Source organism: Abramis brama (assembly GCF_963993115.1).
Source record: "Abramis brama genome assembly, chromosome: 3".
Taxonomy (NCBI): domain Eukaryota; kingdom Metazoa; phylum Chordata; class Actinopteri; order Cypriniformes; family Leuciscidae; genus Abramis; species Abramis brama.
In genome coordinates, this window is record NC_139965.1 from 753,417 (window position 1) to 780,916 (window position 27,500).

A 27,500-nucleotide genomic window follows, 5' to 3' on the forward strand; every position below is an offset into this window, starting at 1 on the left:
TTTCAACAGTTTCAAAACTTGCTCCTCGATCCGGTTTCAGAGTGTGTGTTCTCGAGCTCCAAACACTGTGTGTGAATGAACGGCCGGAACACAATCGAGTTTGTGTTTTCTGTGAGAACGGTGTGTGTTAGCGGCCCCTAAGCTAATGTAACAGATTAAAGTCTGAAGAGAAGTTAAGGCTATAGGAATGTTGCGTTTATGTGTGTAACACATTCTGTCCTTTGGGACTTGCCGTAGGCAAGAGAGAGATGGGCATGCGCATAAGATGACCACGCACCAACGCGGGAGAGAATAAAGTGTGTGTACCGTTCAAGGAACTTCTGTGTCTCGTTTTATTATTTTATTAGACCAAAAGTGTTTAGGCGAACCCAATACAAAAGCTCGGTTACATTGGTGGCAGCGGTTTTATTTATTTTTTGTAGGTTGAATTAGTGTTTCAAGTGTGTTTCGGCGGGTGTTTAACTATTTTAGTTATCGTAACTTCTAAAGTTTATACATTAGTTAAGGTAGCACACGCGGTCAACGGATTGTCATTATGTGGTGCAAGGACGAGGAGGACAGTTTTAGTACTATGTCACGGGACCGTGACAGAGGCCATAGAAGCGTGCGAATTGATTTGCCTTCGCCGTTCTCCGGGGAGGAGAGGCAAAGCTTCGTGTGCTGGGCCAGACAGTTCGAAGTGTCGGTCAAAGCGCTCACGGAAGGGAGTGGAGCCGCTTCATACAACTATGAACTGACAAGGATTTTACCTACACGTCTGTGCAACGCAGCCTTTTCTCTATGGGACAGTCTCTCAGATACTGTTAAGTCGGACTATGACGCGGTGAAGGAGAAGCTAAAAGAGGCTTTTGGAAGGAGACAGTTCATGGAGCGATTCAGAGCCAGTCTGTCTGCCCGCCCCCGCGCAGCGCGGGAGAGTTTGGAAGTGTACGCAGCAGAAATCAGCAGGCTTGTGGATGAGGCTTTTCCTGAGTACGGCGACAGAGCCCAGAGGGAAGAGAAGTTTCGCCGTTTCGTGGCGGGTCTGGACCCGGTGCTGAGGACGAAATGCTATGAGCAGGGAGCGACGGACATGGAGGAGGCTGTAATAATTGCAGGTCGGTGTGAGAACGCGAGAAATGCGGTTGATATGGGACACGTGACTGCTAATGTCAAGTTTAGTCAGACTGCCGATGGGACTGTGGCTAATGTGAACTCTGTGTCGGACATTAGTGGACTGTACAGAGCGATTGATAGATTAACTGACGAGGTGAGGGGCATGAAAGTGTCTCTTAACCGTTTGGAGGACGAAAATCACAGACTGAAAGAGAGAGTTAGCCGTAGCGGCACAGAGTGGAGTAGAGCGCGCTCCCCGTCACGTGAGTCGATTCAGTGCTGCTGTCAGGGGCGTGCATGCCGTATGCAGACATATGAGACGCAGAGAGGCCGCTCATCTGAAAGAAAGCCATTTATGGAGTTCAGTGGTCGTAAGGAATACAATGCGACTCGTAGCCCTATGAGACGCACCGCCAGCCCCTCCCCCAACCCCAGCATGCGGAGACGAGGCAGTTATGAGGAGGAGCCGAGGAAACAGGGAGTGCGCTTCATGACCCCTAGCGGTGAGGAGAGGAACTACGAGCCGGGAAACGAGCTGTAGCTGATGTTGCGGCCCAAACACCAGCTGTACTACCCAGGGGCCTTAAGCATGATGACAGTTCCTATGTATTGTTGGACGCGGAGGCAAACACTAACAAGGGGACACTGGTATCATATGTGAAAGGAACTATTGAGGGCATTGAACTTCCTATTTTAATAGACTCCGGTTCTAGTGTATCACTAATGAGCTCTGAATTTCGAATGTCAATCCCAGCACTTCGCAGTCGACCTATGAAGAAAGACTATATTGCGACCCGTGCTGTAAATGGGCAGATGTTGGATACGCTGGGCACGCTTACTGTGACACTACAGCTGGGTACTGAAACATGGCAACACGTTTTTCATGTGGTGAGAGAAGCGACGCAGTCCATATTGTTGGGATGGGATTTTTTAGTAAAAAATCATGCCCTGCTGGACGTTAGTCATGCTAAACTGCAGTTGTGGGACATTTCCATTCCGCTTCTTGCCAGCAAAGACTTTGTCCCAGCATGCTGCAATGTGTCTCTGGCCACAGATATGACATTTCCACCCCTCAGTGAGTCAATTGTGCCTGTTAAGATTGGTTTGCCTAGCGCGGCCCAGGTGTCTAGTGACTTTGTGGGGTATTTGGAACCTAATGTGTCTGATTCAGCCAGTTTGGTTATTGCGCACACACTCACTAATGTGCACAATGGACTAACTAAGGCTCGGATTTTGAATCCTACTGGACAGGACATTTCTGTAAGACAGGGGACGCACCTGGGCGAGTTTTATTCTGTAGCTGATTCTGATGTTCAGCATGTTGAGCAGGACTCAGGTGGAAGGGCCGTTCCTTACCCCCGTAACACAGCTCCTCCCATTTCTTTAAGTGAGTCGCCGATTTCAGCACCGGACAAAGAAAAGCTCTCGTCATTGTTGCTGGAGTACAGCAACATTTTCAACTCAGCAGGGCAGAATACGGGGAAATGCACGTTAGTGCAGCATTATATCAGAACAGGTGGACATGCCCCTATTAAGCATCGAGCATACCGTACATCGCCTGAAAAGCGAGCTGAAATCGAGAGACAGGTGGCGGGCCTGCTAGCTGATGGCATCATCGAGGAAAGCTGTAGCCCCTGGGCGTCGCCAGTTGTGCTTGTAAAAAAGAAATGTGGTGCCTGGCGTTTCTGTGTGGACTACAGACGTTTGAACAGTGTCACTATCCAGGACTCTCACCCTCTGCCACGCGTGGATGATACACTGGACGCATTAGCAGGCTCCAGATGGTTCAGCACGTTGGACTTTTCGAATGGCTACTGGCAGGTGGAGGTGGCCGAGCAAGACAGAGAAAAAACGGCCTTTACCACAGGTCAGGGTCTATATCAGTGGCGCTCCATGCCTATGGGACTTTCCAACTCTCCCGCCACTTTTCAACGGATGATGGAGCTAGTTCTAAGAGGACTTCCATGGCACATCTGCATGGTGTACCTGGACGATATTTTGATTTATAGTGGAACATTTGAAGAGCATTTAACTCATCTGAAAGAAGTGTTTTCTAGAATTCTATCGGCAGGTTTGAAATTGAACCCCGGAAAATGCCACCTGGCCAGGGATCATGTGGTGTTCTTGGGTCATGTCGTCTCAGAGAAAGGTCTTCAGCCTGACCCGAGAAACACAGAGAAGGTGAGAAATTGGCCAGTTCCACAGTCTCCCTCCGAGGTTAGAGCATTTGTGGGACTATGTTCATACTATCGACGTTTTGTTAAGGACTTTTCGAAACATGCAGCTCCACTGAACCAGCTGGTTGGCAAAAACGTGCCTTTTGTATGGAGTACCGATTGTGACAACTCATTTAACTATTTAAAGGGAGTGCTGTCTTCAGCTCCCATTGTGACAATGCCGGAGTTCAAAGTGCCTTTCAAAGTTTATACTGACGCCTCTAAGTGGGCTGTTGGTGCTGTGCTCGCGCAGGAAAAAGAGGGACTCGAGTATGTGGTGGCCTATGCCAGCCGTGCTTTGAATGCCACACAAAGACGTTGGTCCACTTTTGACCGGGAGTTATGGGCTGTCGTGTGGGCAGTGAGGGAATTTAGACACTATCTTGGACTCTCCTCATTCACCATCATTACGGATCATCGGCCACTCTTAGCACTACGCCGCATGTCCATCGAGGATGACCCAACGGGCAGAAGGGCTAGATGGCTCTTGGAATTGGACCCTTTGAACTGGGTCATTGAGCACAAAAAGGGCAATCAGCATAAAAACGCTGATGCACTGTCCCGCCGTCCGGTGACACCAGACCTGAAGGACGTTGAGACAGTAGTTGAATTAGTGCGGGACGTGAATGTGGTGAGTGCTGAACAATCAAATAATTACATTTCTTGTTCCACTGAGACAGCTGAGGTGGCTGAAGAAGGGACTGTGACTGACTCGTCCTCCAGTGCGGACAACATAATGAGCCTGTCTGAGTTATCGTGTGATGCAGCGGAGATTGTTGCTATGCAGCAGAACGATCCAGATATTGACACAGTACGACACTGGGTGGAACGATCACAAAGGCCTCCTAGGAGACGACTGGCGGGTACATCTCCAAGTTTACGAAAATATTGGACTGTGTTTAACCGTCTCTCTATAATAAATGGACTGTTGTGTCGCTCTGTTTCCTGTCCCCTCACAGGTGACCCTGTTGCTCAAGTCGTGGTTCCTCCTGCTCTTAAACATGACATTCTTAGGCAGCTTCACGGGGCACCAACCGGTGCTCATTTTTCTCCTGAGCGGGTGTGGGAACGGGCGAGGCGTTTTTGCTACTGGCCGTCTATGTTTAAGGACATCAGAACATGGTGCGAGCAGTGCACAGCGTGCCAGACTCGCCGTAGGCCTGTCCCTATTCATCAAGCACCCATGGGTGGGTCCCTCACAACTCGGCCCTTTGAGAGAGTTGCTATGGACATTTTAGAACTGCCAATAACAACCAAAGGCAATCGGTATGTATTGGTAGTTGAGGATTATTTCACGAAGTTCGTTAATCTATATGCTTTGACTAATCAATCTGCGCAAACGGTCGCACATTGCCTGTTTGCGGACTACATTTTAATACATGGCATTCCCGAAACTTTACATTCAGATCAGGGCCGACAGTTCGAATCAGAGGTGGTCCTGACCCTATGTAAATTGCTCAACATAAAGAAAACGCGCACCACTCCCTATCACCCGGCCTCGGACGGCATGGTGGAGCGTTTTAACAGGACGTTAATTGATCAAATTGCTAAGATACTCTTGTCATGTGGGGGCGAATGGGACGATTATATCAAACAGGTTGCATTTGCGTACAACTCCTCAAATCATTCTAGTACCAAGTTCTCGCCATACTTCCTGGTCCATGGACGGGAACCAAGGATGCCCACTGACTGTTTACTGGCCACCCGTACACTTGACTGTGATGTTGCTAAGTCTCATGCTGACTTCGTATCCACTTTACTGACAAAGCTACAAGACGCTTTCAGGAGTGCTAGAATGTACAGTGAAGTGGCGCATGATCGACAGAAGCTGTACCGTGATTCGGATCTCAGACACCAGCCCTATACAGTCGGCACCATGGTGTGGCTCCATAACCCTGTGGAGAGCCGCATGAAGCTGGCACCTCACTGGAAAGGACCTTTTCAGATTGTGCAGGTCTTAGAGTCTGGTGGAGAGCCTGGTCTGACGTACCGGATCGTTAGCCCTATAGACTCAGATGAACGAGGACAGGTTGTGCATTACAATAGGTTGAGACCTTATACATTGCCTGTTCCCACACTATCTTCTACTGAGAGACTGTCATTAGTTCCTGATTCTTTGTCTGATTCCCCTTCTAAGGAGCCTGAAATATTGGGGGGGGTGAAGTGCAGTTCACCTCAAAAGGATTTAGGAGAGGTACTGGAGGGACCTGATAAGCTCACTCCTGTTATGAGTAGGGCTGGGAGAAGGTTGAAACCTCCTGGTGGCTTGAAAGATTTTGTACTGTACTGAGGTTCATTGTTGTATGGTACCTGTTCATTGTTGTGAAAAAAAATTGAACAGTGAAAACTGTATAAGTGATAATTGTAATTTCAAAGTTGTGCAAACAGTGTGCATGGGTTTGAGTATTATACATGTTGATGTGTATTATTACTGTTTCTGTTTTCTGTTCTATCCCTTGTTGTTTGATAGATAAACGGGGACGTTTATTTTAGGGGGATGGGACGTATGTAACAGATTAAAGTCTGAAGAGAAGTTAAGGCTATAGGAATGTTGCGTTTATGTGTGTAACACATTCTGTCCTTTGGGACTTGCCGTAGGCAAGAGAGAGATGGGCATGCGCATAAGATGACCACGCACCAACGCGGGAGAGAATAAAGTGTGTGTACCGTTCAAGGAACTTCTGTGTCTCGTTTTATTATTTTATTAGACCAAAAGTGTTTAGGCGAACCCAATACAAAAGCTCGGTTACACTAATAACTGATGATCTTTACAACGGAAGTGAATCAATCAAAACTAACTTTATCTGGACAATAACTTTATTCTAGATCTTCTGTAAAGCCTGAACAATCTCTGCTACTGTAATCTCCTGTTCTCACTGTAAAACTGCTGTGAAACACTCTATACTGTTAAAGCGCTGTATAAATGGAGACTTGACTTAATGCATTTCTTATTAATAAAAGCATTAATATTTTTATCTTAATGACCTCCTTTTGAATGTTCGAGCTTCCATAAAAATCTGAACCAGCAGAACTGTTTTCAACACTGATAATAATCATAAGTGTTTCTTGAGCATCAAATCATCATATTAGAGTGATTTCTGAAGGATCATGTGACACTGAACACACACACACACACACAGAGAGAGAGAGAGAGCTGATGTGTGTGTGTGCGAGGACTCGTTCAGGATCACAGCGCCTCCTAGAGGATAATAAGAAGTCAGAGAATAAACGCCTCATGCACAGCTGGGTTATTACACACAAATACACACTCAAACCAGTAAAACAATATATACAAAAAAAATAAAGTGAAATAAAATAAAATCTAAAAAACGAATGTTCTTTCTGCTAGAACTTTGCCAAGGCAAGATTTCTCAGTTTTAGTTATTTTATCTTGATGGACTGAAATTAAAACTGAAATAAAAATGACATAACACAACAAAATTACTAAAACTTTAATTAAAATTGAAATCAAAACAGAACATATGTATAAAAAAAACTGATTTAAAACATTAATTAAAAACCATTATATTATCACAGTGATAATAAAATAATGTGCCAAAATAATATAATATACAAACGTCTAATTGTTTTTAATTAAGATATTATACTTAACATTTTTAAAAGAGGTTTACTTTTTTTTAACAATTTAAATATAACCTATATCTTTCATATTACAGTAAAACATTATCAGATTTGTAATGTACAACCATATAAAATAATGAAAATAATGTTAAAAATGCTATTTTTCTTTAAGAATGAGCAGGGCGTGTTTCATATTAATATTTACAGTGATTTTAAAAGAAATAACTGCAGTAGATTGTTGATTTGAACAGACAAACGTAAGCAGTTTTAGAGTCTTGTTAAACTTTATTTGGTCTTGCTCCTTTTTTCAGTCTTTTTCTCTTTTTTTATTTAAATTGAAAAGTTCCACAGGTTAAAACCCTTTACAATGAGCAAAATACACATTCAACACTTTAAGACACACACAAACAAATGGAGTGATTAGGACCAGCCCATTGAAAGACACACACACGCACACACACACACGTTATAAGGGCTTCACAAAAATGCAATATATCGCAATAAGCTTCAAACAAAAGCCGAATCATCATCGACTGAAGACTTCCTCAGACGGCAGTAGTGGAGGATCTGAGAGTCTCGAGTTTGTTCTCAAAAACAAGGAGGATAAAAGAAAGACAGAGGAAAAAGAGTTAAGACGCGTCTCTTCTTCTGCTGAGACGCGACGCTCTTCCGTTTCTGACAGTGAACCAGATTTGTCCCTTTGCAGCACCCTTAACTCCAGTGAAGAACAAAAGCAGAATATCTCCTAACATAGCCCATAATAAAGCATCCTAAGGTGGACTGTGTCTCAATCCAGTGTGTTAAAGGCCTCAGTAATAAATATTAATAGCTTCAAAACTTTATTGATTCAGCTTCATACAGTACGACTCTCGAACGCATGAAGAGCAGAAGCGTGATTGTCGAGCCGATTATCTTCACACACACACACACACACACACACACACGCGCGCGCGAGGAGAAACGATCTGCTCCAGCTGAGCTGTGGTGTTTCTGAACTCAGGCAGGAGAAGCCCACATCTGTGGAAGCTTGGTAGAAAAATAAAAAAGATAATCGCTATTATTATTATTATTATAATAATATATTCTGAGAGAAACCTCAGTGTTCATGCCTTTGATAATGAAGTTGGGAAACCGCAATCTCAAAATTATGAGTTTTTATCTTGCGACTAAATCTTGAAAAAAAGGCAAAAAAAAAAAAAAAATGCAAGAAAAAAAGTTCAAATTTCGAGATATAACTCAGAATTATGAGTTGATAACTTGCAATTGTGAGAAATATATAGAATTATCAGAAAAGTCGCAATAATCCTTTTTTATTTGATCATTTCACGGTGGAAACAAAAAAATGTGCAAAAAAAAAAGGTCCCAATTGTGAGATAAAACCTCAGAATTCCGAGAAACGTCAAAATTGTGAATTTATAGCGCGGTTCTGAGGAAAAAACACACACTTTTTATTCATTTTTTTCTGTGGCAGAAAAAAAAAATCAAAACTAAGAATTCTGAGAAAAAAAAATCAGAATTTTAATGCAAACATTTGCAACTGAGAGAAAAAAACTAGTCAAAATTGCGAGATGTAACTCAGAATTATGAGTTAATAACTAATTGTGAAACAAGCTCACAAATGTGAGAAATCTACAGAATTATCAGATAAAAAGTTGCAATTACCTCTATGTATTATTTCATGGTGAAAACAAAAAGACGTAAACTCAGAATTCTCTCTCGATCTTAAATCCTTTGCATATTGCTTATCATTAGTGATCTGTCATAAAAAAGAAATGTCTGATCTGGAATCACACAATCAAAATTCTTGACTTGCAAAAAAATAAATAAAATGCTTGAGTTAGTGGAGCATGAAGACTGGAGAGACTGGAGAGACTGGAGAGCGCAGACGAGGACGAGAGACAGCTGAGGGAATGACTGCGGTGATGGAGAGCCTCCAGCAGGGGGAGACAGAGAGACACTGCGGATCAGCAGAGAGAGAGAGCGCAGACGAGGACGAGAGACAGCTGAGGGAATGACTGCGGTGATGGAGAGCCTCCAGCAGGGGGAGACAGAGAGATCAGCACTAGAGGAACAGCAGATCAATAAAGCGAGAGAGAGCGAGAGCGAGAGCGAGAGAGAGAGAGCGAGAGAGAGCGAGAGAGAGAGAGAGAGAGAGAGAGAGAGAGAGAGAGAGAGAACGAGAGAGAACGAGAGAGAGAGAGAGAGAGCGAGAGAGAGCTGATTTGAGGCATGTTTGGGTTCGCTCTCCTTCTACAGTCCACCTGATGTTTCCCAGGTCAAGTGGAAATCAGTTCACTAAATAATGTAAACTTGACTGACTGCTTCATTTCCACTTTAAATAATAAAGCTAAAGTCTAGTCCACTTCTCCTGCCCAAACACCACCAGTGAGGTCAGAGGTCGCGGAGCGTTTCTCGGCGCGGTTAAACACACATTCTCTTCTCTGCTCGTGTGAAATCACGGACACTTTCTTTGGCACACGTGTCGGATGTGTAATGGATTCTCCCCACACTATCGCCGTGATATGATAACCCTGGGCTGACATCATGAGTTTGACTGCAGAGACTCTGAATATTAGACCGTGAAGACCCCGGTACACTTCAAGCCAAACCCAAACATTAATTAGCGTGACAGTTTCAAACAAAATCAGGACAAAACAAAGTTAGTCTGGAGTTTGTTTCGGGAACTTTCTGAGAAACACCTTTGAATTGTAATTGGTCAGTGGTGATGATGTAATAGGTGGGTGTGGCTTTGAGGCTCCGCCTTCTTTGCCATTTTTTCTCTTCAGTTCGTCGAGGTCAGAATTGCTCAAGTATTTCGTTCATTTTCCCCCTTAGAAAGAGCGATAGAGAACGTGGCCCTGATTATATCGGGGCCTTAAAGCGGATCAACCCATCCGGGAGGAAAACATGAGGTTCTGAGACTCCCGACACTCAACACTCTTCCTTTCCCAGATTACATGGGAATCTCCTGTGGTTTCACTTCCCAGAGTTAGCATGGATTAGGGCTGCACGACCCTGGAAAACACTGACATCGCGATATTTACTCTTTCTGTGATATATATGTATACAGTGTGTGCAGAATTATTAGGCACGTTGATTTTCTGATCATATTTTATTTCCAGGAACATTTTGCCAATTCCAAACAATATTAATCTTAATAACTACTATTAATTTTGTATTTAATAATTTATAAGTGATATATAATTGTTCATGAAGGCTGGAAATGAAAAATGCCTTATTTTCAGGTGTGCAGAATTATTAGGCAAGTTTTCTTTTACAGATAAAATAAGCCAAAAAAGAGATTTAACTCAGACTGAAAAGTCAAAAATTATTAAATCCCCATGAGAAGAATGCAATACTAATGCAATACTAGAGATTGCAGTTAAGGCATGACCATTGGACAGTGAAATCCTCATTGGGTCAGCAGGGTCAGACAAATACAGGTGGAGAAGAAAAAACACATGTTAACTGCAAAAGAATGAAGAATTAAGGTGAAGAATTAAGTGTGAAACCATCAGGAAGCCTTTAGTCTCCAGCGCCACCATTTTCCAGAACTGAAACCCACCTGGAGTCTCCAGAAGAGCAAGGTGTCAGGGTCTCAGAGACTTGGGTTAGGCAAAGAATCCTAAAAATGAACCCACTTAATAAGAATCACAAGCTGAAGTGCTGTGAAATACATGAAGACTGTTTGTTTATAGGCTTTATAGACAGACATATTGAGAGTGACTCTTGAAGGACCAGCACCACATCCTCTTCTACCACTGTTTGAAGAATTCATCTTCCAGAATACGTTTTAATAAGTTTTGTGAGTTTATTTTTAGTCCATCTCTGCAAAACGGACTTCAGGATAGGAGATGGACTTAAAATAAAACAGTCTTCATGTATTTCACAACACTTCAGCTTGTGATTCTTATTAAGTGGGGGTTCATTTTTAGGATTCTTTGCCTAACCCAAGTCTCTGAGATCCTGACACCTTGCTCTTCTGGAGACTCCAGGTGGGTTTCAGTTCTGGAAAATGGTTCCTGATGGTTTCACACTTAATTCTTCACCTTAATTCTTCATTCTTTTGCAGTTAACATGTGTCTTTTCTTCTCCACCTGTATTTGTCTGACCCTGCTGACCCAATGAGCATTTCACTGTCCAATGGTCATGCCTTAACTGTAATCTCTAGTATTGCATTAGTATTGCATTCTTCTCATGGGGATTTAATAATTTTTGACTTTTCAGTCTGAGTTAAATCTCTTTTTTGGCTTATTTTATCTGTAAAAGAAAACTTTCTTTTCTGAAAAGAAATTCTGCACACCTGAAAATAAGGCATTTTTCATTTCCAGCCTTCATGAACAACTATATATCACTTATACATGATTAAATACAAAATTAATAGTAGTTATTAAGATTAATATGGTTTGGAATTGGCAAAATGTTCCTGGAAATAAAATATGATCAGAAAATCAACGTGCCTAATAATTCTGCACACACTGTATATATTGTGATATTTTAAAAACAGGAGTCTAGGGATGCACGATATATCCGTATCGGCCGATATCGGTTCATTTTAATGTTATCGTTATCAGCCCAATGAAAACATTTGGCCGATGTATTATTTCCCTCAGCTGAGACTCTTCAGATGCGCACTGCTCAACATGATGGCTCTGAATTACGTGAAATATGATTGAAATCACTTCAAAAAAGGAAAATACTGTTAAGTACAACATATCTGTCATATAGACTACATACAATTATCATGAAAACATTACAATTGTGTGTTTTGGACATGGATTTTGTTTTAGTAATCAAGCTCTCAAAACTTGTATAAACACTTGAATTTAGATTTATCAGCCAATATATCGGTTATCGGCTTTCAAATATAAAGAATTATCGGTTATCGGTATCAGCCAAAATTTTGGTGCATCTCTAGTTGAATCCATGTGGACCGGATGTGGACCGGACGTGGACCGGATGTGGACCGGACGTGGACCGGATGTGAGCCGGACGTGTACCGGATGTGGACCGGACGTGGACTGGACGTGTACCGGATGTGGGCCGGCACCATGTTGTTGTCTGGGCTTGAATAGCTATATTTTGGGAATAACTCTAGAATGCGCAGGAGATTTTGGGTTAGGCATATTCCCACTGTTTCTGACCAATTCAGAATAAAATAATAATATGTGATTTTTATTGTTATTATATATATATTTTATTACTAAACAAAATTGTAATATTGTAACAGTTGTACTGTAAAATAAGAAATCGAGTATTTGAATACAAATTATTGTATTTTACATTGCAACTGTAACATTAAAATACTAATATTTACATCTTTTTTTATTTTATTTTTAGACATGAAACCATCAAGCTTTTAATTTGAAGACAGCAACATAATGTCGGCCCAGATCCGGCCCACATCTGCACCGTGTTGAGTCCACATGTACCAGATGTGGGCCGGATCTGGACCGTGTTGAGTCCACATGTACCAGATGTGGGCCGGATCTGGACCGTGTTGAGTCCACATGTACCAGATCCGGCCCACATCTGGACCGTGTTGAGTCCACATGTACCAGATCCGGCCCGGATCTTGAATAGCTATATTTTGGGAAATAACTCTAGAATGAGCAGGTGATTTTGTTGGTGAGTTTGGATTGGGAATATTCCCACTGTTTTTGAGCAGTATCGCGATGTCAGTTTAATCTGGACGTATGGTGCAGCCCTGTTCACGGGCCAGAGTTCAGAAGCGGTCGTCTCTGGGCAGCGCCGGGGACCGGAACGGGCTGAGGCCGAGGCTCCGGCGTGGGTGGACCCGCTCCTCCACCGGCCGAGCCCAGCCCAGGTCTATGAGCGAGGAGTCGGCCGGGTTCAGCGGGGCGACCCGCAGGGACAGATTCGGGCTGCCGTTGGTCGAGCAGGGTGCCGAGCGCGAGGTCGGAAAGGGGGTGGAGAAGGGGTCAAAGGTCGACCCGTGGTCCGAGTTCATGGAAGGGTCCACCTTCAGATTGAAGGGGTCACAGTCCGGCGAGGGGAAGGGGTCACAGTTCGTGAAGGGGTTGTTGGGCGAGGGCCGGAACCCTAGGCGAGGGCTGGTGGGACTGCTGGCGGGTTTCCGACCGCCGGCTCGGTCCACGGCGCCGGCCGATACGAAGCTCCACGGGTCGATGCGGGGCCGGTTCGGGGACGGGCGGGGGCGAGGCACGATGTTGACCTCCAGACGACGGGTTTTGGGGCTCCACAAACGGGGGTCCTGGTACAGGGCGAACGGCATCGGAGACTTGTCCTCCGCCTCAAACGTGTCTTGACACAACGGAAGATCCAACACTAATAAAGAGAGAAGTGAATCAGTCACAGTTCAGCAGTGCTCGGATGAAAGCTTCTGATAAACACACAAATGTAAATGTAACATAATTTGAACCAATGACGCCACATTCACAGCATCAACTGCACACTTAGTTTTACTGTATTCTAATTCTTGCACTAGTAACATCAGTTTGGGCTGTTTTATGTTAAATATTTACTGGTTCTGAACAGTAATCGAATATTGAAATCGAATATTGAAATATTTCAAAATATTTTTAAATTACTTAAAAAATGGCATCTTTTTCTACTAGAACAGGTTTTCCTGCTTGAATGTTGATTATTTTCCTCATATTCTCCATTGTTGCGGCTCCTCTCTTCCCAGTCTGTCAGTAACGCTCTGTTTACTTCCTGTCTCTATGAAGCCCCTCCCCCTGAAAAGCACACTGTGCTCTGATTGGTCGGCTGGAGCAGTGTGTTGTGATTGGTTGAGCGTTTCGAGTGTGTTTGGGAAATGTCCCGCCCCTTACCATAACCGCCAGTTTAACACACTACTAACTCAACCAGGCCCCGCCCCTTTATTCTGCACATTAATTATTATAATGAGGAATATTGTGATTGTGAATATTGTGGGTTACGGTTGAGGGTGAGGGTGAGGGTGAGGGTGAGGGTGAGGCTGAGGGTTAGGTTGAGGGTTAGGTTGAGGGGTGAGGGGTGAGGGGTGAGGGTGAGGTTGTGGGTGAGGGTGAGGCTGAGGGTTAGGTTGAGGGTTAGGTTGAGGGGTGAGGGGTGAGGGTGAGGTTGAGGGGTGAGGGGTGAGGGTGAGGTTGAGGGGTGAGGTTGAGGGGTGAGGGGTGAGGGTGAGGGTTAGGTTGAGGGGTGAGGGGTGAGGGGTGAGGGTGAGGGTGAGGTTGAGGGGTGAGGGGTGAGGGTGAGGGTTAGGTTGAGGGGTGAGGGGTGAGGGTGAGGTTGAGGGGTGAGGTTGAGGGGTGAGGGGTGAGGTTGAGGGTTAGGGTGAGGTTGAGGGTGAGGGTGAGGTTAGGTTGAGGGGTGAGGGGTGAGGGTGAGGTTGAGGGTGAGGCTGAGGGTTAGGTTGAGGGTTAGGTTGAGGGTTAGGTTGAGGGGTGAGGGGTGAGGGTGAGGGTGAGGGTGAGGTTGAGGGGTGAGGGGTGAGGGTGAGGTTGAGGGGTGAGGTTGAGGGGTGAGGGGTGAGGGTGAGGGTTAGGTTGAGGGGTGAGGGGTGAGGGTGAAGGTGAGGTTGAGGTTGAGGTTGAGGTTGAGGGTGAGGGTGAGGGTTAGGGTGAGGGGTGAGGGTGAGGGGTGAGGTTGAGGGGTGAGGTTGAGGGTGAGGGTTAGGTTGAGGGGTGAGGTTGAGGGTTAGGGTGAGGGGTGAGGGTGAGGTTGAGGGGTGAGGGGTGAGGGTGAGGGGTGAGGGGTGAGGTTGAGGGGTGAGGTTGAGGGTGAGGTTGAGGGTGAGGGGTGAGGGTGAGGTTGAGGGGTGAGGGTGAGGTTGAGGGTGAGGGGTGAGGTTGAGGGGTGAGGGTGAGGTTGAGGTTGAGGGTGAGGGTGAGGGGTGAGGGTGAGGTTGAGGTTGAGGTTGAGGGGTGAGGGTGAGGTTGAGGGTGAGGGTGAGGGGTGAGGGGTGAGGGGTGAGGTTGAGGGGTGAGGGTGAGGTTGAGGTTGAGGTTGAGGGTGAGGGGTGAGGGTGAGGTTGAGGGGTGAGGGTGAGGTTGAGGGTGAGGGGTGAGGTTGAGGTTGAGGGTGAGGGTGAGGGTGAGGGGTGAGGGTGAGGGTTGAGGTTGAGGGGTGAGGGTGAGGTTGAGGGTGAGGGGTGAGGGGTGAGGGTGAGGGTGAGGTTGAGGGGTGAGGGTGAGGTTGAGGTTGAGGGTGAGGGTGAGGGTGAGGGGTGAGGGTGAGGGTTGAGGTTGAGGGGTGAGGGTGAGGTTGAGGGTGAGGGGTGAGGGGTGAGGGTGAGGGTGAGGTTGAGGGGTGAGGGTGAGGTTGAGGGTGAGGGTGAGGGGTGAGGGGTGAGGTTGAGGGGTGAGGTTGAGGTTGAGGTTGAGGTTGAGGGTGAGGGTGAGGGGTGAGGGTGAGGGGTGAGGTTGAGGTTGAGGGGTGAGGGTGAGGTTGAGGGTGAGGGGTGAGGGGTGAGGTTGAGGGGTGAGGGTGAGGTTGAGGTTGAGGTTGAGGTTGAGGGTGAGGGTGAGGGGTGAGGGTGAGGTTGAGGTTGAGGTTGAGGGTGAGGGTGAGGGGTGAGGGGTGAGGTTGAGGTTGAGGTTGAGGTTGAGGTTGAGGGTGAGGGGTGAGGGGTGAGGTTGAGGGTGAGGTTGAGGGTTAGGTTGAGGGGTGAGGTTGAGGGGTGAGGGTGAGGTTGAGGGGTGAGGGTGAGGTTGAGGTTGAGGTTGAGGTTGAGGGTGAGGGTGAGGGGTGAGGGGTGAGGTTGAGGGGTTAGGGTGAGGGTGAGGGTTACCCAGCTGTGAGGAGTGCAGTCCGTGACTCGCCCTCCTCCTGCGCTCGCCGCTCTGATACGAGACCTCGGCGTCCCCGTTAGCATGAGCCGTCCAGTCTCCGGTGCTGTCCTGCGTCCTGCGGTCCCGGTCCCGGTCCCGGTCCCGGGGGTTTGGCGGTGGCGGGGTCAGCATCAGCGGCTTGGTCTCGGGAGGCTTCAGTGAGTCCAGGAACCCCCGGGGCAGAGAGTCTGTGCTGAAGGTGATCAGATCCCCCACGGGCTCCGGCTCCGGCTCTGGCTCGGGCGCGGGCAGGTGCGTCCGGGACGAGGCCCGCGGCGGGGGGGTGGGGGGGTGCTGAGCCTCGAGGCAGCGACCCAGAGCGACGGACGCCAGCAGGGCGGCGCTGCTGAGCAGGGAGCGGTGTGTGTTCTTCGCCACACCCCGGGGATCCGGCTTCGGGGAACCACAGGGGGACGAACCCCCTTCCTCACTCTCTGAACCCTCTGACACACACACACACACACGCACACACACGAGAGATATATATACACTACCAGTCAAAAGATATACAGTAAAGTGTAATTTATTCCTGTGATCAAAGCTGAATTTCAGCATCATTACTCCAGTCTTCAGTGTCACATGATCCTTCAGAAATCACTCTAATATGAGGATTTGATGCTCAAGAAACATTTATGATTATTATCAGTGTTGAAAAAAATAATTTTCAGGATCCTTTGATGAATATAAAATTCAAAAGAACAGCATTATCTGATAAAAGCTTTTGTAACATTAAACCCTACTGTTCAAAAGTGTGGGGTCAGTCAGAATATTTATTACATTTTTTGGGGAAAGAAATAAAAGAAATCAATACTTCTATTCATCAAGGATTAATTAAATTGATTAAAAGTGACAGTAAAGACATTTATAATGTTACCAAAGATTCTATTTCAAATAAATGCTGGGGTTTTTTTATTTTACTTTTTTACTTAGTAAATTATTTTTTTCAACACTGATAATAATCATAAATGTTTCTTGATCATCAAATCCTCATATTAGAGTGATTTCTGAAGGATCATGTGACACTGAAGACTGGAGTAATGATGCTGAAAATCCAGCTTTGATCACAGGAATAAATTACACTTTACTATATATTCACATAGAAAACAGATGATTTACATTACAATAATATTTCACAATATTACAGTTTTTTGTTTTTGTTTTTTTAAACAAATAAATGCAGCCTTGGTGAGCAGAAGAGACTTTCAAAACATAAAAGCCTTTTAAAAACATAAAAAATCTTACAGATCCAAAACTTTTAAATGGCATTGTATATATATAGTGATGTATATATATATATATACACACACAAGCAGACACTGACAGTCCCTCAGTGAGCAATGACTAACTTTAAGATGTTTCACTACATGAGCAGCACTGGTGTGTGTGTGTGTGTGTGAGTGTGTGTGTGTGTGTGTGTGTTACCGTTGTGGCTGGATGGTGTGACGGGTCTGTACTCCTCGAAATCAGCTTTAGATTCGTCATTCTCATTACTGTCCATGTCCAGGAGTTTGGCTCTCATCGACAGACTGAGACACACACACACACACACACACACACACACACACACACACATCAGACCACTTGACTTCATCCGTTTTGCACACAAATGCTTTGAGAAAACACTCACCTGTTCTCGAGTCGGAGGACCTTCGGGCTCTTCGGGCTCTTCGGGCTCGGATGCGGAGTGAATCTCCTCTCGCCATTGGTTTGCTTGAGAGGAAGAGACTCCAGTGGCCAGAGCGAACTCCACTTACTCTCACTGGGACTCACTGGGACACACACGGGACACACTCACATATGAGAAAACAACAGCGCCGCCTTGTGGTGACAGTGATTCTGAAGAACCACACAAACGCATGATCACACTGATGGAAAACTGATCTTATGAAGTCTGAACAGAACTCGATCTCTCTCATCGCTGAAACTGACGAGTTTCTAATAATGAAACTCTTATTTAACTAATAATGAACAATACTTATTACATTAACTAATAATGAACAATACTTATACAGCATTTATTAATCTTAGTTAATAGCCTATTAATTTCACCATTTACTAATACGTTATTAAAATGAAAGGTTGTATTTGTTAACATGAGTTAATGCACTGTGAACTAACATGAACAAACAATGAACAGCTGTATTTTTATTAACTAACATTAAAAAAGATTAATAAATACTGTAACAAATGTATTTCTCATTGTTAGTTCATGTTAGTTAATACATTAACTAATGTTAACTAATTAACATTATTGTAAAGTGTTACCGTGTCTTTTTAATAAATGCAACACGTTCCCAGAGTCATGTGAAATAATCGTGTTACATGATTGTGATTTCAATACTGACCAAAATAATCGTGATTATGATTTTTTCCATAATCGAGCAGCCCTAACACATCGGTCAACTTGTGTTATAAATAAAGTTGCTATTGCTATAAAATAAAGTGGTCAGACACTTGCATGTGTCATTATATCATTAACATTTTTATAAAATCAAAATCAATTGTTGGCCATGCATGCTTTCATCCGTAATTAGAAGGTTAAAGTTCACTGTAGCTATATGTGGGCAAAATCTCATGTTATAAAAGATGAAGTGCTTCGAACAGGCTATTTAAAGCAGCACTGATGACAAAAGCTAGACTAAGATTTATGAAAAATTAATAAATAAATAAAGGTATGGCGATACAAGGTTTCCACCCGACAGCGACTAAATATAGCTAACAATAGTTTGTATAAGAACACAAGTAATGATTAGATCTTGTTGTAAGTTCACCAAGCCGTAAGTAAGCACTGTAACGTCTTTTATAGGTTAGTTAAACTAAACCGAGGTCATTTACAGGTCATGTAGAAGGAGAGATGGAGGGATGATATATATATATATATATATATATATATATATATATATATATATATATATATATATATATATCTGTCTGCACACACTCACGCTGAATCGCTCGGAAGCGCGGGCCGATGGACGGAGAGCCCAGATCTGGAGAGTTACGTCTCTTCTCCAAGCCCGGAGACGCCTGGACCGTGATCTTATGGATGAAATCTGCAGCGAGGAAAACAAGCGATATTTACAGCGAGATCACGGCCGACATGTACATCCAACACTCGTCACGAAAACTACTGAGAGACACTACACACAAAAACAGGGGTTTTGATTTCTCATCGATGTACTCTTCTTTCAGACTAGAGGGAAGAAAACATCCAATACTTCAGTGTTTATTTATCGCTCTTTATCTATTTGCATCCGCAGATTTCAATTACATTACATATCAATAAATTAGTTTTTTTCTCCACTTCTGTAACACTTACATACACCAAAACTTACAGTTTTATTCACATCTATATTCTGAAGGTTTTTACTGAGGGGTTTGTTCATATATCATTCAACCTGATTTTTATAACATTTTATTCCTAAAAACATGGAGAAAATTTGTTTTTTCTGTCGGTCGACAGTATTTTCTGATTTATGGAGTGATAAAAGGAGAAATCAAAAAACCCTTCTATAAAAACCTTTAACTCTAATATGTCAACAAAATCAAACAAGATTATTAAACTTGACTTTATCCAGTGTTTATATTAATCTTCTGGAAATGTATGCAAATTAGTGCATATTTACTTATTTAATTTGCATATTTAAACAACATTTCAGAAAACTTGTAATACAATTAATTGTCTTAATGTACTGTGATTAATCAACTGGAAAAGTAAGGTAATATTAGTAGTTAATTTTCCCCCTATTCACCCGTGCATCTCGTCTTAACAGAGAAACCACCGTTAGGACAACAGTTAATTATTACTAACGATGTGCAGAAATGTGTGTGTGTTTTCTGTGTTCTGCTCTGTTACATGTTAACTTGTTATTTTTCCATTCTAGTGTCATAACACCTCATTACTGTGTGATTGCACCTCATTAATAACTTAAATAAAGACTGTAATAATTAGTCTCTGAGAGTGCCATTTGCTTATAATAACATCTTAAATACACTGATTACAACAGATTATGTCTGTTAGCATCTACTCCACACATCCTAGCAGCAGCAGCGTGAAATCATATAATAAAAATCCTGAACATCCTAGAAACTGCATAATGTACTAAAATAATCCAGAACAGCCTCTCAACCACATTCAGTCTGACTAAAATGAACTCAGACATCTTCAACATTCCTCACATTATCACTGTTTATTCGCTATAGTTTAGAAAATGGTAATGAAATATGAGCAGAACTCAGCTGATATTTGACTGGTTTTGTCCGTCCTTCTGTTAGACTGTCTCACACATGAATTATGTTGAATATCTGTCAGCTGTTAAATTTAACTACACAATTAGATAATACCAGTTCAGCTCAACCAATCACCAAGCAATGCTTCATTGTGTTCAGTCTGTGTGTAAAAAGAGCATTAGCAATTAAAGAAAACACACTTCAGCAAAACATGATCAGCTCAAAGTGTCCGAATCATTTTTGGCCCCAGATGTCACTGGTAGTCACTGTATGAAGAATATTTGGGTATAATATGTCACAGTTTACTTTAGTTTGCTCTCCTCACTTACATTAATGAACTATAGTGTCCTGCAAACACTAGTGAAACAATATCACAAATTATATCTGGTGCCTGAATAATTTTGACTGTAGCGACGCACTAAAAACTATTGTTCCCCCATATCCCAGGAAAACCTCCTTCAACACCTGGCATGATTGTGGTGGCTTCTGAATGTGCAAACATGGCTCACACTTCTCCATTAAATGTGAAAATCTAGTTTATTCTTATGACTTTTTAAACGAAACAGAGTCGAAAAACAAACTAACTGAGCCGTATGTCACTGACAAGCTGCACATATCTAATAATCTCAGCATGCCGATTTCATAATCGCGATCAGCCAAAAAGTGCGATTACATGTAAACTGTGATTAATTGTGCAGCGCTAACTCTTTGTGTGTGTGTGTGTGTGTGTGTGTGAAGGCCTCACCCTGTGGCATGCTGATCTTCTCCCCGTTCTTAACCTTCAGCTTGTGCTTCTTGAAAGTCCCCTTGCGCTTCTTGACGTTGGGCTTCTGGTTGTGGTTGAGGTGCAGGATGAGCAGCGAAAGCTCTCGCTCGAACACGTCTTGCTCCCACTGGGCCAACTGTTGCTCTCGCTGACGGAGGAACTCCTCGTGAGACTTCTGTTCCAGAGCCGCACGCTTCAGCTCCTCCTCACGACAGCGCAGCTCCTACACACACACACACACACACACACACGTGTTCACACATATACACACGTGCAACAAGCACATCATGATATTTCGGCATGTTTGGGTTGAAAGTTCATTGTCCAAACACTGCTGTCAAACTTTTTGTCCCCTCAATATTTGAAGCAGGGTTATTATCGTTAAAGTGGTGGTATAATGCCCTTTTCACAAGATGTAAAATAAATCTCTGATGTCCCCAGAGTGTGTGTGTGTGTGAAGTTTTAGCTCAAAATACTCCACAGATATTTTTATATAGCATGTTAAAGTTGTCACTTTTTGAGGGTGAGCAAAAACGCACAGTTTTTGTGTGTGTCCCTTTAAATGCAAATGAGCTGCTGTTCCCGGCATAGGGGGCGGAGCTTCAAGAGCTGGTGTGTGTTTGCAGCTTCAATTACCTCACACACACAAACACACATTGAACACTTACAAAGACGTAGCCTTTTATGCTCAAACCGGAGTCAGACAAAGATGGAGAGACTCAAGAAGTGACAACATTTCTGAATGGTTAGTTGATGAATTGATGTAGCTGATGTGTAGTTATCTTCTAGTCACTGATTAGCATATTCTGTCTTGAAAATCTATAAATTGTGTTCAGGGGGCGGGGTTTATGTAAATTTTAGGGTTGGTGATGTCACTAACCCGTGAAAAAGCTCATTGTAGTTCCTACCAGCCGTTTGTTGTAGTCCTTAAAAACGATTTCTTTAAAAGCAAATATCTCCCTTTGCTTTGAACTTTGAGCGTTGTAACTTTGCTGATGTTGTTTATGCTCAAACAGCAACATTACACACTAACTAAAGGTAGAAAAGTCAAATCATAATCAACCACACCTTTATTTAAACTACAACCATAAAAAACATTCATTACTTTAAAATAAATTAAACATCAACTGAAATAAAGTACTAAATTAATTAAAACTAAATAAACTAAATAAAAACTATATAGACTGTTTAAAAAAAAAAAACTAATAAAAATGGTAAAAACACAATTTCTCAAACTAAAATGAAAACAGAAAATATAAAAATAAAATATACTCAAAACACTTCTGTTTCACATCCAGACTCAGAACACTTCTGTTTCACATCCGGACTCGAAACACTTCTGTTTCACATCCAGACTCAAAACACTTCTGTTTCACATCCAGACTCAAAACACTTCTGTTCACATCCAGACTCAAAACACTTCTGTTCACATCCAGACTCAGAACCCTTCTGTTCACATCCAGACTCAAAACACTTCTGTTCACATCCAGACTCAGAACACTTCTGTTCACATCCAGACTCGAAACACTTCTGTTTCACATCCGGACTCAAAACACTTCTGTTTCACATCCAGACTCAGAACACTTCTGTTCACATCCAGACTCGAAACACTTCTGTTCACATCCAGACTCGAAACACTTCTGTTTCACATCCGGACTCAAAACACTTCTGTTCACATCCAGACTCAAAACACTTCTGTTTCACATCCAGACTCAGAACACTTCTGTTTCACATCCGGACTCGAAACACTTCTGTTTCACATCCAGACTCAAAACACTTCTGTTTCACATCCAGACTCAAAACACTTCTGTTCACATCCAGACTCAAAACACTTCTGTTCACATCCAGACTCAGAACCCTTCTGTTCACATCCAGACTCAAAACACTTCTGTTCACATCCAGACTCAGAACACTTCTGTTCACATCCAGACTCGAAACACTTCTGTTTCACATCCGGACTCAAAACACTTCTGTTTCACATCCAGACTCAGAACACTTCTGTTCACATCCAGACTCGAAACACTTCTGTTTCACATCCGGACTCGAAACACTTCTGTTTCACATCCAGACTCAAAACACTTCTGTTCACATCCAGACTCAGAACCCTTCTGTTCACATCCAGACTCGAAACACTTCTGTTTCACATCCAGACTCAGAACACTTCTGTTCACATCCAGACTCGAAACACTTCTGTTTCACATCCGGACTCGAAACACTTCTGTTTCACATCCAGACTCAAAACACTTCTGTTTCACATCCGGACTCAAAACACTTCTGTTCACATCCAGACTCAGAACACTTCTGTTTCACATCCAGACTCAAAACACTTCTGTTCACATCCAGACTCAAAACACTTCTGTTCACATCCAGACTCAGAACACTTCTGTTCACATCCAGACTCGAAACACTTCTGTTTCACATCCAGACTCAAAACACTTCTGTTCACATCCAGACTCAGAACCCTTCTGTTCACATCCAGACTCAGAACACTTCTGTTCACATCCAGACTCAAAACACTTCTGTTCACATCCAGACTCAGAACCCTTCTGTTCACATCCAGACTCAGAACACTTCTGTTCACATCCAGACTCAGAACACTTCTGTTCACATCCAGACTCGAAACACTTCTGTTTCACATCCGGACTCGAAACACTTCTGTTTCACATCCAGACTCAAAACACTTCTGTTCACATCCAGACTCAAAACACTTCTGTTCACATCCAGACTCAGAACACTTCTGTTCACATCCAGACTCGAAACACTTCTGTTTCACATCCAGACTCAGAACCCTTCTGTTCACATCCAGACTCAGAACACTTCTGTTCACATCCAGACTCGAAACACTTCTGTTTCACATCCGGACTCGAAACACTTCTGTTTCACATCCAGACTCAAAACACTTCTGTTTCACATCCGGACTCGAAACACTTCTGTTTCACATCCAGACTCAAAACACTTCTGTTTCACATCCAGACTCAGAACACTTCTGTTTCACATCCAGACTCAGAACACTTCTGTTCACATCCAGACTCGAAACACTTCTGTTTCACATCCAGACTCAGAACACTTCTGTTTCACATCCAGACTCAAAACACTTCTGTTCACATCCAGACTCAAAACACTTCTGTTCACATCCAGACTCAAAACACTTCTGTTCACATCCAGACTCAGAACACTTCTGTTCACATCCAGACTCAGAACACTTCTGTTCACATCCAGACTCGAAACACTTCTGTTTCACATCCAGACTCAGAACACTTCTGTTCACATCCAGACTCGAAACACTTCTGTTTCACATCCGGACTCAAAACACTTCTGTTCACATCCAGACTCAAAACACTTCTGTTCACATCCAGACTCAGAACCCTTCTGTTCACATCCAGACTCGAAACACTTCTGTTTCACATCCAGACTCAGAACCCTTCTGTTCACATCCAGACTCAGAACACTTCTGTTCACATCCAGACTCGAAACACTTCTGTTTCACATCCGGACTCGAAACACTTCTGTTTCACATCCAGACTCAAAACACTTCTGTTTCACATCCAGACTCAGAACACTTCTGTTTCACATCCAGACTCAGAACACTTCTGTTCACATCCAGACTCGAAACACTTCTGTTTCACATCCAGACTCAGAACACTTCTGTTTCACATCCAGACTCAAAACACTTCTGTTCACATCCAGACTCAAAACACTTCTGTTCACATCCAGACTCAGAACACTTCTGTTCACATCCAGACTCGAAACACTTCTGTTTCACATCCAGACTCAGAACACTTCTGTTCACATCCAGACTCGAAACACTTCTGTTTCACATCCGGACTCAAAACACTTCTGTTCACATCCAGACTCAAAACACTTCTGTTCACATCCAGACTCAGAACCCTTCTGTTCACATCCAGACTCAAAACACTTCTGTTCACATCCAGACTCAGAACACTTCTGTTCACATCCAGACTCGAAACACTTCTGTTTCACATCCGGACTCAAAACACTTCTGTTTCACATCCAGACTCAGAACACTTCTGTTCACATCCAGACTCGAAACACTTCTGTTTCACATCCGGACTCGAAACACTTCTGTTTCACATCCAGACTCAAAACACTTCTGTTCACATCCAGACTCAGAACCCTTCTGTTCACATCCAGACTCGAAACACTTCTGTTTCACATCCAGACTCAGAACACTTCTGTTCACATCCAGACTCGAAACACTTCTGTTTCACATCCAGACTCAAAACACTTCTGTTTCACATCCAGACTCAGAACACTTCTGTTTCACATCCAGACTCAGAACACTTCTGTTCACATCCAGACTCGAAACACTTCTGTTTCACATCCAGACTCAGAACACTTCTGTTTCACATCCAGACTCAAAACACTTCTGTTCACATCCAGACTCAAAACACTTCTGTTCACATCCAGACTCAAAACACTTCTGTTCACATCCAGACTCAGAACACTTCTGTTCACATCCAGACTCAGAACACTTCTGTTCACATCCAGACTCGAAACACTTCTGTTTCACATCCAGACTCAGAACACTTCTGTTCACATCCAGACTCGAAACACTTCTGTTTCACATCCGGACTCAAAACACTTCTGTTCACATCCAGACTCAAAACACTTCTGTTCACATCCAGACTCAGAACCCTTCTGTTCACATCCAGACTCGAAACACTTCTGTTTCACATCCAGACTCAGAACCCTTCTGTTCACATCCAGACTCAGAACACTTCTGTTCACATCCAGACTCGAAACACTTCTGTTTCACATCCGGACTCGAAACACTTCTGTTTCACATCCAGACTCAAAACACTTCTGTTTCACATCCAGACTCAGAACACTTCTGTTTCACATCCAGACTCAGAACACTTCTGTTCACATCCAGACTCGAAACACTTCTGTTTCACATCCAGACTCAGAACACTTCTGTTTCACATCCAGACTCAAAACACTTCTGTTCACATCCAGACTCAAAACACTTCTGTTCACATCCAGACTCAGAACACTTCTGTTCACATCCAGACTCGAAACACTTCTGTTTCACATCCAGACTCAGAACACTTCTGTTCACATCCAGACTCGAAACACTTCTGTTTCACATCCGGACTCAAAACACTTCTGTTCACATCCAGACTCAAAACACTTCTGTTCACATCCAGACTCAGAACCCTTCTGTTCACATCCAGACTCAAAACACTTCTGTTCACATCCAGACTCAGAACACTTCTGTTCACATCCAGACTCGAAACACTTCTGTTTCACATCCGGACTCAAAACACTTCTGTTTCACATCCAGACTCAGAACACTTCTGTTCACATCCAGACTCGAAACACTTCTGTTTCACATCCGGACTCGAAACACTTCTGTTTCACATCCAGACTCAAAACACTTCTGTTCACATCCAGACTCAGAACCCTTCTGTTCACATCCAGACTCGAAACACTTCTGTTTCACATCCAGACTCAGAACACTTCTGTTCACATCCAGACTCGAAACACTTCTGTTTCACATCCGGACTCGAAACACTTCTGTTTCACATCCAGACTCAAAACACTTCTGTTCACATCCAGACTCAAAACACTTCTGTTCACATCCAGACTCAGAACACTTCTGTTTCACATCCAGACTCAAAACACTTCTGTTCACATCCAGACTCAGAACACTTCTGTTTCACATCCAGACTCAAAACACTTCTGTTCACATCCAGACTCAGAACCCTTCTGTTCACATCCAGACTCAGAACACTTCTGTTCACATCCAGACTCGAAACACTTCTGTTTCACATCCGGACTCGAAACACTTCTGTTTCACATCCAGACTCAAAACACTTCTGTTCACATCCAGACTCAAAACACTTCTGTTCACATCCAGACTCAGAACACTTCTGTTCACATCCAGACTCGAAACACTTCTGTTTCACATCCAGACTCAGAACACTTCTGTTCACATCCAGACTCAGAACACTTCTGTTCACATCCAGACTCGAAACACTTCTGTTTCACATCCAGACTCAAAACACTTCTGTTTCACATCCAGACTCAGAACACTTCTGTTTCACATCCAGACTCAGAACACTTCTGTTCACATCCAGACTCGAAACACTTCTGTTTCACATCCAGACTCAGAACACTTCTGTTTCACATCCAGACTCAAAACACTTCTGTTCACATCCAGACTCAAAACACTTCTGTTCACATCCAGACTCAAAACACTTCTGTTCACATCCAGACTCAGAACACTTCTGTTCACATCCAGACTCGAAACACTTCTGTTTCACATCCAGACTCAGAACACTTCTGTTCACATCCAGACTCGAAACACTTCTGTTTCACATCCAGACTCAGAACACTTCTGTTCACATCCAGACTCGAAACACTTCTGTTTCACATCCGGACTCGAAACACTTCTGTTTCACATCCAGACTCGAAACACTTCTGTTTCACATCCAGACTCAGAACACTTCTGTTTCACATCCAGACTCAGAACACTTCTGTTCACATCCAGACTCGAAACACTTCTGTTTCACATCCAGACTCAGAACACTTCTGTTCACATCCAGACTCGAAACACTTCTGTTTCACATCCGGACTCGAAACACTTCTGTTTCACATCCAGACTCAAAACACTTCTGTTCACATCCAGACTCAGAACACTTCTGTTTCACATCCAGACTCAAAACACTTCTGTTCACATCCAGACTCAGAACACTTCTGTTTCACATCCAGACTCAAAACACTTCTGTTCACATCCAGACTCGAAACACTTCTGTTTCACATCCGGACTCGAAACACTTCTGTTTCACATCC

At 43.5% G+C, this 27,500-nt stretch overlaps 1 protein-coding gene across 2 annotated transcripts in view; it reads right to left on the bottom strand.

The window, feature by feature from the left end:
- Window positions 1–11,264: 11,264 nt before the first annotated feature.
- Window positions 11,265–27,500, bottom strand: part of LOC311080253 (mitogen-activated protein kinase kinase kinase 11) — a 43,626-nt gene continuing 27,390 nt past the window's right edge. The window contains exons 6-12 of one of the 2 annotated variants that reach the window (XR_014605546.1): window positions 20,664–20,907; window positions 18,634–18,741; window positions 17,316–17,457; window positions 17,111–17,214; window positions 15,649–16,131; window positions 12,424–13,202; window positions 11,265–12,341 (exon numbers count right to left, since the gene is read on the bottom strand). Coding sequence is in view for 1 of the 2 variants with exons in the window: in XM_084110066.1 (XP_083966192.1) it covers window positions 12,619–13,202; window positions 15,649–16,131; window positions 17,111–17,214; window positions 17,316–17,457; window positions 18,634–18,741; window positions 20,664–20,907 (1,665 nt within the window). In the remaining variant the exon portion in view is untranslated. Of the gene's footprint in view, window positions 13,203–15,648; window positions 16,132–17,110; window positions 17,215–17,315; window positions 17,458–18,633; window positions 18,742–20,663; window positions 20,908–27,500 lie in introns of both variants that reach the window. The other variant, XM_084110066.1, reaches the window with a different exon arrangement.